This window comes from Hyperolius riggenbachi, chromosome 4 (assembly GCF_040937935.1).
Source record: "Hyperolius riggenbachi isolate aHypRig1 chromosome 4, aHypRig1.pri, whole genome shotgun sequence".
In the NCBI taxonomy this organism is placed as follows: Eukaryota; Metazoa; Chordata; class Amphibia; order Anura; family Hyperoliidae; genus Hyperolius; species Hyperolius riggenbachi.
Window position 1 is genome coordinate 397,344,629 of NC_090649.1, and position 14,423 is coordinate 397,359,051.

At 43.3% G+C, this 14,423-nt stretch overlaps 1 protein-coding gene across 2 annotated transcripts in view; it reads right to left on the reverse strand.

Moving 5' to 3' along the window:
* ABHD12 (abhydrolase domain containing 12, lysophospholipase) overlaps positions 1–14,423 on the reverse strand; it is a 1,393,598-nt gene that overhangs the window by 1,256,791 nt on the left and 122,384 nt on the right. For both annotated transcript variants that reach the window (XM_068232243.1, XM_068232242.1), the window contains exon 3: positions 7,221–7,326. In XM_068232243.1, coding sequence (XP_068088344.1) covers positions 7,221–7,326 — 106 coding nt within the window. The remainder of the gene's footprint in view (positions 1–7,220; positions 7,327–14,423) is intronic.

Here is a 14,423-nt window from a genome sequence, read left to right on the forward strand (position 1 = left end):
GTCCATACCTTCTATTATAGGTCTACTCAGGAGCTTGGTAGGGCTTTTATGAATTTTGGGTATATGGTACATATTATAAAGGGACCTTAGAGGAACCATTGACCAAGAACCCTGGATTGACTTAATACAGGTAGTCTCCGGTTACCGAGCAAGATAGGGACATTAAGGTTCAGTCTTAAACTGAATCCGTTATTAGATCGGAACTCTGTACCATCTCTGTCCAATGCATCTTCTCTGTGCCTCCAGTATCCCCCTCTGTGCCACATCTGCCCCCCACTGTGTCACCTCTGCCTCCATGTGTCCCTTTGTATCAACTTTGCCCCTCTGTCCCAATTTGTGCTTCCTACTGTACACTAGTCCCAGCGCTAGATTAAAAGTTTGCTTTAAAATGTGTATGCAGAGCTTGGTAATCACTATATCGTATAGTGTACGTATAGTGTAGCAGCAAAAAGTCTTTTTTTTTTTTACTTATTCCCATTTTTAGGACATTTTTATCAGTGGGTCATTTGTAGGTTGGGGCGTTCCTAACTCGAAGACTATTGTGTTTCCTCTGAAAGTAGGACCTCCCCTTAAAGTAAGCCCTAGCACAGGCATGGGCAAACTTGGCCCTCCAGCTGTTAGGGAACTACAAGTCCCACAATGGATTGCAGGAGTCTTACAGCCAGTCATGACTCATAAAGGCAAATGCATTGTGGGACTTGTAGTTCCTTAACAGCTGGAGGGCCAAGTTTGCCCATGCCTGCCCTAGCATATATTTAGAGCCTGCTCAAAATATAAGCCCTCCCACTAAAATAAGCCCTAGTAGCAGTGGAAGTCTCCTGTCCCATCCCCCTTCCGCCGCTTTACCTACCGCTGGCCCCCACCTTCAGAAACTCAGGTCCCCGTGCTCACTGCCCGGCCGCATTATTCAAACCGCAAGATCAGTGGTAAACTGTAGAGAAGGCAGCTAGGGCTTTACTGTAACAGCACCTCCGTATACAGAAAGTGACATCACTGTTTACTTCCTGTATACGGAGGTGCGGTTATGGTGAAACTAGCTGCCTTCAGCTGGCTACACACGAGGGGGGATCTGGCCATACACAAGGGGGATCTCGCTACCCCCCACAAAATATAAGACCTCCCCGAAAATAAGCCCTAGCACATCTTTTGAAGGAAAAATTAATATAAGTCTGTCTAATTTTCGGGGAAACAGTACCTGTGCCATATTAAATTGCAAAAGTCAACACAGCCGCTAATTCACCCAGCTTTTAGCGAGCGACTCTGCCACATAATACTAGAAATTGTTTAATAATTCCAGGCTAGGTTTTCAGGATTTTTTACATTGTTTGGGGATCTACAATACAAGAAAAATCTTGCAAATCAAGTCGAATGTGTTCAAGGTTTCTTAACGGAGGAGAAAAATTGGTAAACCTATACCAATTAACTGGCTGCACTTTGCAATTAGTGATGGTTACATCTAAGCAAACTCATGGAAAAGCATGTGATCAGTTTGGTCAGGTGATAGATACGCAAGTCTCTGATTTGCTAGTCATGAGCAGAGGGGCAACGCATGCTTAGAAGAGCAGACTGGCGTTGGACGCATCCGTGCTCATGGGGGTGGAGGAAGCCCCGGGTAAGTATCAAATCTTTTTATCATCTCAGGTTTCCTTTAAAGAGGAACTGTAACGACAAAACGGCCCCTGGGGGGTACTCACCTCGGGTGGGGGAAGCCTCAGGATCCTAATGAGGCTTCCCACGCCGTCCTGCGTCCCTCGGGGGTCTCGCTGTAGCCCTCCGTGCAGCGGTGACGCAATATTTACCTTCCTGGCTCCTGCGCAGGCGCTCTGATGCCTCTCGGCGCCGAAGTAGGCGGAAATACCCGATCGCCGTCGGGTCTGCTCTACTGCGCAGGCGCAAGTCTCCGGCGCCTGCGCAGTAGAGCGGACCCGACGGAGATCGGGTATTTCCGTCTATTTCCATGCCGAAAGTCGCCACAGCGCCCCCGCTGGAGCCAGCAAAGGTAAATATTGAACTGACAGTCGGCACAGTCGCCGGCTGTTCGGAGGGCTGCGGCGAGACCCCCGTGGGACAAAGGACGGCGTGGGAAGCCTCATTAGGATCCGGAGGCTTCCCCCACCCGAGGTGAGTACCCCCCAGGGGAGGTTTTTGTTGTTACAGAGTCTCTTTAAGCAGAATGTGATCACAGCAAAACAGAGCTTTGCAAATCCTTTAACTGATCAAACAAATCACATATTTCTCCATCAGTTCTCCTAAACATGACCATGGAATTTAGGATGTTTGCAATCAGAGCGACAGTAATAATGAAACCTATCTCTGGGTAGCTCCTGAGTTTTCTGACCAGGGGTCTTTTTTATGGGTCTGTTCATGCCAAAAAGCTCAGCTAAAAAACAAAGCTGTAAACTGCAGCTAAGCAGGTAACTCTGTCCCAAGAGCTATGAGAGGGAGTCACACAGAAGAACATACGTGGTAAAAAAAAAAACTGGACTTTATTTTCTTTTGCAATGCCTGCTATTAGATGTAAAAAGTTTGAAATCCTTTCATCATACATTATGTGATTTATTTTATATCTCACACAACAAATGGCTTTTCAATTACATAAAGTGGACTTACCTCTAGCCAGTTCCTAGGCAAATAACTCATTGCTGTAAGACTCTAGGAGGGAAGTATCAGTAGGGTGAGCTATACGGTGGCCATGTAACCTCATCAGTGGAGGCAGCTGGGCTCCCATGGAAGGATGAACAGGTGCAAACTACCAGGACAACGGTGAAAGAGCTGATGGGCACTAACATATCTGAACAGGGGCTTTAAATTGCCACAGCATCTCACACATTTCATAGTATCTAGACTCCAAAAACAAGGGCTTCAATATACAGTAAGTTGTTGGCATTTATACTGCTGTGCAAGTTTTTATAATGCACAACATTGTTTTTAGAGTTTCCTGAAGAGCAGTTATATAAGCTTAAGCTTGTAAAGGGACTTCTAAATACCATAATTTTGATCTATACAGCAATGGTCACATGATCACCACTGCGCTGTGCATTAACCCAAAGATGTGTTGGCTCTCTTGGGCATACTCTGAAGATGGCCACACACAATACATTATGATCCGATTTTACAGCAATTCGATAAAAACGATCGTATCTCTCGGAAAAAAAAAAAATCTAAACTTTTTTTTTTTTCCATTCGACTGAAAAATCCAATCGAATTTCCCGTTTTTAATCCCGTTTCCCGATTTAAATCGATCCGGCATGCCAGATATTTCTCTTCAGTTTCTACTAAAGATTGTATGGTGTGTGTTGGATTGTCAATTTATTAATATACACACCCTAGCAATTTTCTCAGAGTTCCCAATCATTTTTATCATAACTGGGGAAAAGTTGAACATAGGTGTGTGGTACATTGGTCATATTTTTGAAATGTTACAATGTTACAATCAGTCAGAAAAATTGAACAGATATTTCAATAATTGTATGGTGTGTGGCCACCTTTAGAGCCTGCTTATCACCCCTCCCTCAGATGTCAGCACCACTTCCAATCTTTGACTCCTATGAGAGTATGATGTGTTAAGGACCGGTAACAACCTCTCCTGCGTCCCTTCTTCTGGAGGTGACCTCCCAGAATACTGCTCATCTTAGGTATGTGGGGAGGCCACTGAGCAGTACAGTTCACAAAGCAGCATAAGTTTGATATCTAGCCAACATTTAATATATTTAGCAGTGTTTTTACAAGAAACCTAAATCCCTACTCTTCTAAGAGGGGGAGGAAGACTTTGGATTGAAAATTGCCTAGACATACATCAAATGAACTTGTTTGAATTAAACAATAACTGGAGGACAGGGCATGGCTTAGTCTTTTTACTGTCATTACTGGTTTCTCACTACCAGTATTTTAGGCCTGCTGACATCCTGGAAATGTCATGCTAACTGTAGAGTGGCTGAATTGCAGAGGCCATGGCCCACTATAAAGTCCCAGGGTTTATGTGAAGGCTTTACAATGATATAACCTCAGTTTATCAGCTTGCTGTCTCATCTTATTTTAAAGACTGTGATGCTAATTCTAACAAAGGTCTCAGAAAGTTTATTGTATGCCTACAGTAATAATGGACACTACATAGCAGTCCTAAAAGAAAAGCTACTGGTTTAAATTGAAAGCTTAAACTGCAAACTTGTTATTATATTAATGTATTTTGCAGAACACCACTGACTGAGTATAAGATTAATCGACTTTGCTGTTTGATTGGCTATACCCCCTTAGCACATCCATCTGATTTAAGTGTACTAATTAGGGGGATGAGCCTGGATTGTGTCTTTAGTGTCTTGCAATCCTTGTCACCAGGGTTAATTCCAGCGCTCTCTCTCACAGTCCTGTAACCACTGTCAGCATTTACACAGCTCTAGTTGTGTGCGTATGGTACGAGTAGAAGTATGCTGTAGTGGTGCACCCTAAAGCTACGTACGCAGGTTGGTTTGACCTCAGCTGTGGCAGACGATAAAGAGTGCCTTAGCTGAGAACTGTGAGTCAAGTCAGTGTGTGTACAGCGGCTCCATGTCATCTGCTAAGGTCCGGCATGCCTGGAGGCTGATGTTTCAATTAGTATTTGTGTGCAAGTGTGCAAAGGGTTAATTCACTTTGTTGTTTGATTGGCCAGACCCCATTTAGCACCTCTATCTTATTAAAGTGTCCTCATGAGGGAAATGAGCCTTCATTCTGTGTCTTCTGGGCTTTCATGTGGTGGCTGGATAGTATAATGGTTAAGGGCTCTGCCTCTGACACGGAAGACCAGGGTTCGAATCTCGGGTCTCTGCCTGTTCAGTAAGCCAGCACTCATTCAGTAGGAGACCTTGGGCAAGTCTCCCTAACACTGCTACTGCCTATAGAGCGCACCCTAGTGGCTGCAGCTCTGGCACTTTGAGTCCGCCAGGAGAAAAGCGCGATATAAATGTTCTGTGTTTGTTTGTCTGTGTTTGTTTCAGAAAGCCTCACGTTTGCAACCTCAGAAGACAATTTGCAAAACATCAAAGCAACAACTGCAAGATCACCTATGATCTTACATGAAATTCAGCATTGAACCTTAGCAATTACTTTCCTAGTGCCTTAGGAATTTACTAGACTAACATTTTCCATTCTGTGGAACTAGATGGGCTCTAAAGTCCTAAAGGGCTCACAAGTCTTCTAAAGGAAAATGCATTAGTGTCACCCATCAGGACCAAACAGCACTGCGGGGGACAAGAGCTATACTGTTACTATGAGGAAGGGAGAAGGGATGACAGGGCAAAGATGGAGCAGTTTCTAGCAGATGGGGTAAGGAGAGGAACAAAGGGCTTGGGGTTGCTCTCATATACAGTGGTGTGAAAAACTATTTGCCCCCTTCCTGATTTCTTATTCTTTTGCATGTTTGTCACACTCAAATGTTTCTGCTCATCAAAAACCGTTAACTATTAGTCAAAGATAACATAATTGAACACAAAATGCAGTTTTAAATGATGTTTTTTATTATTTAGTGAGAAAAAAAAACTCAAAACCTACATGGACCTGTGTGAAAAAGAAATTGCCCCCTGAACCTAATAACTGGTTGGGCCACCCTTAGCAGCAATAACTGCAATCAAGCATTTGCGATAACTTGCAATGTGTCTTTTACAGCGCTCTGGAGGAATTTTGGCCCACTCATCTTTGCAGAATTGTTGTAATTCAGCTTTATTTGAGGGTTTTCTAGCATGAACAGCCTTTTTAAGGTCATGCCACAACATCTCAATAGGATTCAGGTCAGGACTTTGACTAGGCCACTCCAAAGTCTTCATTTTGTTTTTCTTCAGCCATTCAGAGGTGAATTTGCTGGTGTGTTTTGGGTCATTGTCCTGCTGCAGCACCCAAGATCGCTTCAGCTTGAGTTGACGAACAGATGGCCGGACATTCTCCTTCAGGATTTTTTGGCAGACAGTAGAATTCATGGTTCCATCTATCACAGCATGCCTTCCAGGTCCTGAAGCAGCAAAACAACCCCAGACCATCACACTACCACCACCATATTTTACTGTTGGTATGATGTTCTTTTGCTGAAATGCTGTGTTACTTCTACGCCAGATGTAACGGAACACGCACCTTCCAAAAAGTTCAACTTTTGTCTCGTCGGTCCACAAGGTATTTTTCCAAAAGTCTTGGCAATCATTGAGATGTTTTTTTTTAGCAAAATTGGGACGAGTCTTAATGTTCTTTTTGCTTAAAAGTGGTTTGCGCCTTGGATATCTTCCATGCAGGCCGTTTTTGCCCAGTCTCTTTCTTATGGTGGAGTCATGAACACTGACTTTAAACGAGGCAAGTGAGGCCTGCAGTTCTTTAGATGTTGTCCTGGGGTCTTTTATGGCCTCTTAGATGAGTTTTCTCTGCGCTCTTGGGGTAATTTTGGTCGGCCGGCCACTCCTGGGAAGGTTCATCACTGTTCCATGTGTTTGCCATTTGTGGATAATGGCTCTCACTGTGGTTTGCTGGAGTCCCAAAGCTTTAGAAACGGCTTTATAACCTTTACCAGACTGATAGATTTCAATTACAGTACTTTTGTTCTCATTTGTTCCTGAATTTCTTTGGATCTTGGCAAGATGTCTAGCTTTTGAGGTGCTTTTGGTCTACTTCTCTGTGTCAAATAGCTCCTATTTAAGTGATTTCTTGATTGAAACAGGTGTGGCAGTAATCAGGCCTGGGGGTGACTACAGAAATTGAACTCAGGTGTAATAAACCACCTTTAAGTTATTTTTTAACAAGGGGGGGCAATCACTTTTTCACACAGGGACATGTAGATTTGGAGTTTTTTTTTCTCACTAAATAATAAAAACCATCATTTAAAACTGCATTTTGTGTTCAATTAGGTTATCTTTGACTAATAGTTAACGATTTTTGATGAGCAGAAACATTTAAGTGTGACAAACATGCAAAAGAATAAGAAATCAGGAAGGGGGCAAATAGTTTTTCACACCACTGTAAAGATCTGGCATGCTGAATATTTAAGTGAGCTTGGGGAACACTTGTACATGGCTGAATTCTCAGCCAGTGGCTTTTCAGCCTTGTTTAGTGTAGGGTATGTATGTAGCCTTTAGACCACTATATAGGTCCGTCACCAAAGGATCTCTCGGGATATCTCTTACTGAATGTGTGCACTAAACACATTGAAGTATGATTGAACTATAAAAAATAAAATCAACACATATATAAGAAATGTCACAACTTACCAGACACCAATAGACACATCTTCTTCAGGATGCAAGTACAAATTGCAGGTGTGATTTAATCCTTGATCCTGGGGCCTTTTTAGGTCAATAAAATATGGAAACCTCACTGAAAGGCAAAGAAAAGAAAATAACTAAAAACAAAAATAATTCTATGAAGGTTCTCTTGGAAACAATGTGGCATTGTGTGTGGGTGTATATAATATACAAATAATGTGGGTAATGTATTTTTCGTTGCCATGTTATGAATTTATATACAAATTTGGCATATCAATTAGGACATCTAATAAATCTTTGTACAAATCTTCAAAGGAATATCCGCAACATGCCCTTATTTAGTTCGCAAGCAAATTATCCCTTGTTAAGCCAAGCAAGCATCCAGAACCGCTGGTGTATAGCAAGCCTATAGCCTTACGTTTTACACAGCCATATCAAACCCACATGTAGACAGCCTGTTTCGGACTTTTGGTCCTCATCAGTACATGGCAGGGATTGATAAGGCTGTATGAAATAGGGCTTGGACGAGTACAACAGAGTAACCAAGCAGCTCAGGGTGCATGTGGGTTTGATATGGCTGTGTAAAACTTAAAGCTATAGGCTTGCTATACACCAGCGGTTCTGGATGCTTGCTTGGCTTAACAAGGGCGAAAAGGGATAATTTGCATATTTAGTAGTAGTGCATTGTGGGTAACCACAAATGTTCATTTATAACTGAATTATTGCAAATTTCCTTCTGTTTTAAGAAGGCAATTACACCAAGCTTTGCTTTTTTAGTAGGAGGGCTTTTTGGTTCCTTTTATCCCCCTATACATTCCTAGTAGTTTTGGTCACCCTGAGCTGCTTGGTTACTCTTTAGTTTGCAAGCAACAGTAAAATGCTAACATGTTTCTGACCAGGTGAGTTCCTTGTAGCACACAGATTACTATGTCAGTTTACGTGAAAGCTCATGCCCACCCAATCTGATAAGCAGATGTGGGTACTTAAAGCCCCCCCCCCCCCCTAACTGCTGTGAGAGAGCGTTCACCACCACATCCAATTGCAACTAACAATCGTTGTTGAATGAAAAATCAGTCCAGTAGGACATAACATATTAATAGAAGTATCGGCCTTTGCCTAATCCAACTTGCGAGCAATGTTTGTCTGGAGGAGCAGAGCCACTGGGGCCTGCTTCATCAGCCATCCACTGTTAATCTGCTATAAATCAGGTAGGTTGGTAAATTATTACCACCAATTCATAATCTCATGTGATTACTACATTCAAAGGCATTTACAAGTTTACAAAGGTGGCTTATTATATAAACATATAATCTCTGAAAAGGTTCTTGAAAACAAAATAAATGCCAAACATTCCCTAATGTCAGCAGGAAACCGATTTACAGGTTCTTATTAAATTCATTTAAACCTAATGCAAACATAATGAGAAAGATAAAGACAAAAGTAAGCCGTTTGAAAAAAGAAAAAAAATCCACAAGTAAATTAATGTCAGTTTCATGCTGTATAATCCCTGAACAAGAAAGTGAGAGTGCAAGAGCCGCAGTTCCTGCCAACGTTATGCAGTGGAGTAGCTGCTAACTACGTTACACTAAGAGCAACTAACCTGCATAAACTTGTATTGTAGATGACAACAAATTGCTATTACAGATCTGCTGTCATACCATTTGTAGCAGCTGAAATACAGAACTGTAAAAAAACAGTTTTGTGTATAGTGAAGCAATGCGATTCCGATGGCAAACAACTGAAATATAGGCAGCCTGCGGGGAAACGCTGCCAATTAGGCACCCCTCTCGCCTGCAGGGTAACCCTAGTGGAAACAGGGCCTCATAGAAGGCATAAACAGGCAAGGTTTATGGCTTTAGCTACGTACAGACTTTATATTACTGTCACATGAAACAACCAGTTTATTTTGGGCTGGTATTACAGAACAAGTACTCAGGGCTGTGTAGTCGGGGCAATTTTGGGTGCCTGGAGTCGGAGTCGTAAAAAAAATGCACCGACTCCGACTCCTAATGAATTTAAACTGTAATTAAAATAGAAAATATGATAAAATATTCTATTTCTCAGATAATAGTTATCATAAATAATTTATACATACAGTTATAGCTGTGCTTCGTCCACAAAAATGCAATAAACCAATCAAAATGAGTTACTTGTGCTGCTTCAATAAAGCAGTCCCTGTATTTTTAAAGTCAGATATACATATCTGATTGTGACTGTACAGTATATATGATGTGTACGCATGAATCTCATATATACACTAAATAACATCTATGCTGTAAGAATAAAGCCTTATGTGTAGCCGTGTCACTAATAGAGATGGTCAATGAGATGGAAATAATTCTGCGCTGATTCTGATTTATGCAAATGTACTCTTTGCTCATGAAATCAAATAATTTGATATGTTAAAATTTGGTTTGGTGACTACGAATTAAAGGGTACCTGAGACAGATGAAAAGAAAAGTTTTATACATACCTGGGGCTTCCTCCAGCCCCCTTCAGGCTAATCAGTCCCCAGCTGTCCTCCTCCGCCACCTGGAACTTCTGCTATGAGTCCTGGTAATTCAGCCAGTCAGTGCAGTCCGGCCACATGCCGCTTCCACAGCCAGGAACGTTCTGCACCTGCACAATAGTGCTGCGCAGGTGTAGTACGCTCCCGGAGGCGGAGTGTGTGCATGCGCACTTCGCCAGACTGGCTCAAGTACCTGGACTCATAGCAGAAGATCCAGGTGGCGGAGGAGGACAGATGTAAAGCCTTTAAAACGAGAGTTGGAAATCCTAAAGAAATGGGTTGAATTGGATATGCATGCAAGGACACTAGCTGAGTATTGTCGCACAAGGAGAATACCACGTACTTTGCGATCACAAGTGTCCCCCATGATGTTCTTGGGTGATCAGACCTTCTGTTCTACCTTTGAAAAAATATGGAATAAGGCGGCATTCGACACCATGATTCTTACAATTGAGAGGATACATGAGGAACTCCCAATATTGGAGAAAAAGAGTTTGTCTGTGATTACACAACTAACGGAAATCTTGTCAGCTGAAGAGATGCAAAGTTTCATAGACCAGCTGTCGGTGAAGATTGTGGCACATACCAAAACCATTGAGGAAACTAAGCGTTCCAAGTATAACCGTGACTCACAGGACTACATTAATGGTTATATATACACCTGGCAAAGGATGATTCCGGCAACTACAGCACGTAAATTTAACAGACCATTAAAGGGACACTTAAGTCAAACAAAAAAATTTGTTTTACTCACCTAGGGCTTCCAATAGCCCCCTGCAGCTGTCCGGTGCCCCCGCCGTCTCCCTTCAATCCTCCTGGCCCCGCCGGCAGCCACTTCCTGTTTCGGTGACAGGAGCTGACAGGCTGGGGACGCGAGTGATTCTTCGCGTTCCTGGCCACATTAGCACCCTCTATGCTGCTATATGGTATATGATATATGCTATAGCAGCATAGATGGCGCTATTGTGGCCAGGAACGCGAAGAATCACTCGCGTCCCCAGCCTGTCAGCTCCTGTCACCGAAACAGGAAGTGGCTGCCGGCGGGGCCAGGAGGATCGGAGGGAGACGGTGAGGGCACCGGACAGTTGCAGGGGGCTATTGGAAGCCCCAGGTTAGTAAAACTCATTTTTTTTGTTTGACTTAAGTGTCCCTTTAAAGCCTAAAAAGAGAATACCACGCCCACAAGGAGGGGGTCAAGGATCCTCAGCCTCTGATTTTTTGTCCTCACGGGAGAATTCCCCAAAAAGAGGAGCAGCAGGAGGGGCGGTAGGAGGGTCAGGTGCAAATGTTCAAAAAGAGCCGGTCAGGAGCTAGATGGAGTTGCGCAAGAGGAACCAGTAGAAAGTCCACAGTTAGTGGTGAACATCTCTAGTCATGTGTTAACACCTACTGAGGAGAGAGTCTTGAATTATGGTTTAGGCTTCTGTCCCACCAATAAACCTAATTTCTTTGAATCAGATCAGGAACTTTATACGTTTTTTAGAACCCTTGAATTGAAATATTTTTTTTGGGACCTTTCCACAGTTTTCTAGTGATGGGGAGACTACAGAGGATGAGTCTATGCTTAAATTGAAAGGGATGGGCCTCAGAAACAAAAGTACCTTTGTACCATCTAGTAACCTAGTGATTGACACGTTTTGTGGAAAGGTGATGGAGGATGTTAGACAACATGAGGACTCACAGAAACACAAAAGGATGGAATTTAACCTCACCAAAGATGAACGTTGTGCCTTGGATAATTTAAAGAAACGAACTGAACTCACTATACGTCCAGCGGACAAGGGAGGGGCTGTAGTGGTGTTGGACACTGTTTACTATGAGACAGAAATTAGAGGACAGTTGGCGCAAGCTGACATCTATTGCAAGATTCAGGAGGATCCTATATTGTCTATACAGAGTAGAATTAAAAGCATTGTTGAAAAAGCCAGAGCAAGGGAGATTATTGATGAGGGCCTAGCCAAGTTTCTTATTCAGGATAACCCATTGACACCTAGGTTTTACACCCTGCCTAAAATACATAAGAGCCTGTGTCGTCCACCGGGGAGACCCATTGTGGCCGGCACGGGCTCTGTTTTTGTACCGGTAGCTCAGTTCCTGGATAGGATTTTGCAACCTTTGGTAGTAGCATTGGAATCTTACACCAAAGATACCAATATGTTCCTCCAGAAAATTCAGCAGGTGGATATGGGGGAAGAAGGGCTCCTCCTGGTGACCTTTGATGTTGAGAGCCTCTACACCTCCATCCCGCACGATGGAGGTGTGGAGGCTATAGACTGGTTTCTTATGACCAGAACCGATTTGTCCTTTGACCAAAGGACATTTATATTGGATCTGTTGAATGTGGTGTTGCGTTGCAATTACTTTTCTTTCCAGGGTGAGTTTTTCCTACAGCTGCGTGGCACGGCGATGGGGTCGAATGTGGCCCCGTCCTATGCTAACCTCTACATGGGTCTTTTTGAGGAAGCATTTGTTTACAATAGTCGTCTCTTTCAACAACACGCCAGGTGTTGGCTTAGATATATAGACGACATCTTTTGCGTATGGGCGGGGCCACACTTGACCCTAGAGGCTTTTAAAATATATTTGTCTCAATGCTGTGGTGAAATTAGACTGACTAGTCATGTCAGCTCTGATCAAGTGTCTTTTTTAGACACATGTATTAAGATAATTGATGGAGGTCTGAAGTCTGATCTTTTTATTAAGAGTACTGATTGTAACTCAATTCTACACTATAATAGTTTCCACCCCCCACACGTTAAGAATGCTATCCCTAAAGGACAGTTCATGAGGCTAAATAGAATAGTGTCGGATGAGGCTAGTCTTCAAACACGCAAGCTAGATATGGAAACTAAATTTAGACAGAGAGGGTACCCCAGACAGGTTCTCCAACAGGAAGGTTCTAGATGTAGACCCCCGCAAGAACAATAGACAATTCCGACTCCCTTTCGTATCCACCTACAGTACTAGTAGTCAAGAGGTGGGTAATATTCTCAGAAAACATTGGCACTTGTTAAGTGAAGCCTTTCCACGCATTCCTGAATTCAGGTATCCCCCTATCCTTTCCTTCAAGAGAGCCCCCACTATTAGGGACAAAATATTTTATCCCACTAATGTACAACAGACCAGAGAGGGGAGGGTTGGTACCTTCCCTTGTTTGGGATGCCACATGTGTGGCCATGTCACTAAGGGATCAGAGTTTAGACATCCATCTAAGGGTACTAAATACCAAATTAGAGATTTTTACACCTGTGAGTCTAGCTATGTTGTTTACTATTTGAAGTGCCCTTGTGGGTTGGGTTATGTCAGTATGACAACCCAAAAAGTGAGGGACAGAATTTGTTCTCACAAAAGTGCTATTAGAAATAAGGACAGGAAACAAGCAGTGTCTTCACATTTCTCTGATTGTGGACATACTGTTGCCCAACTTAAAGTACAAATCATTGATGGAGTCCCCCTTAATTGGAGGGGTAAACTCAGTAGGGGGAAGGAACTTTTGAGGAGGGAGGCGGGGTGGATTAGAAGATTGGGGGTATTGGGGGAGGGAGGATTGAACCGTGACTATAAATTGGGTTTTTGTATTTAGATCATTACCTATGCATGTTTCCTATGTGTACTAAAATGTTACTCTTTGCTCTTTATTTTACAGAGCTTTCAGCTTATCAGAAGGTGGATTGATCAGGGGGGACCGCAACCACGATGTGTCATCACGAGGTCTCTGCAGAGGTACTCCAGGCAATGGTTATTTGCCGGTGTGCTATTATACACTATTTGTTTACTTGTTGCCATGGTGAGGCTGCTTGAGAGAGCGGAGGGGCGTACTGTTTGATTACGGAGCACTGCGTTAGCTCCGAAGTTTGTTATTGCTGTGACGTTTTTGGTCACGCCTTGCAGCGTCATTTGACGCTGCGCGCTCTGATTGGCTCTCGGGCTGCCTGACCAATGGTACGCTTGGTGATGGAGCTGTGCGGGGAGCCTCGTTCTGACTTGGACAGCGTTGTGTTGTAGGCATATAACGTTTGGCTGTCATTTGCATGTTGGGCTGACAGTCTCCCACTGAGTCCGCCTGCACAAACTGGTAAGCTGATTGGCTGTTATGAAGCTTGATTTTATTGGTGTTACTGACACATTGACACTATTTAAGGGGTGTGTTTTGTGATGCATGTTATGGGCATTCTCGGCTTGAAAAAGGGTTGAGACCTGAAACAGCGGGCTGTCGCCGTATGGCCCCATGATTTTATACTTTTCAGAATAAAAGAGCTTATCTTTACTGCAGTGCCAGCCTCCTTCGTGTCTTGTACTACATTGGGGACCAGGTGGTGCGGAGGTCCATTGAGGCTTGGGCACACCTTCCATCTGAGAGAGTGCTACTCTTTTTACCACTTGGAAGTTTGGATCCTGTATTTTTAAAGTCAGATATACATATCTGATTGTGACTGTACAGTATATATGATGTGTACGCATGAATCTCATATATATGTTACGGCCAGAACCCGAAGTTTGGCCACTTTGCGTTCTGGCCGGCCACTTCGGGTTCTGGCCGGCCAATGTGCGAACTGGCTGCTGCGCTGCGGCCAATGTGAGGAATGAAATGATTGCAGTAAAGATTAATGTGTGTTCTGGCCGTCTCGCTGCGGCCAAATGTGTCAAAAGTGCATTCATTCATTTAATGAAATTAAGCCGGAGGCTTTCTCTCCTCCCCC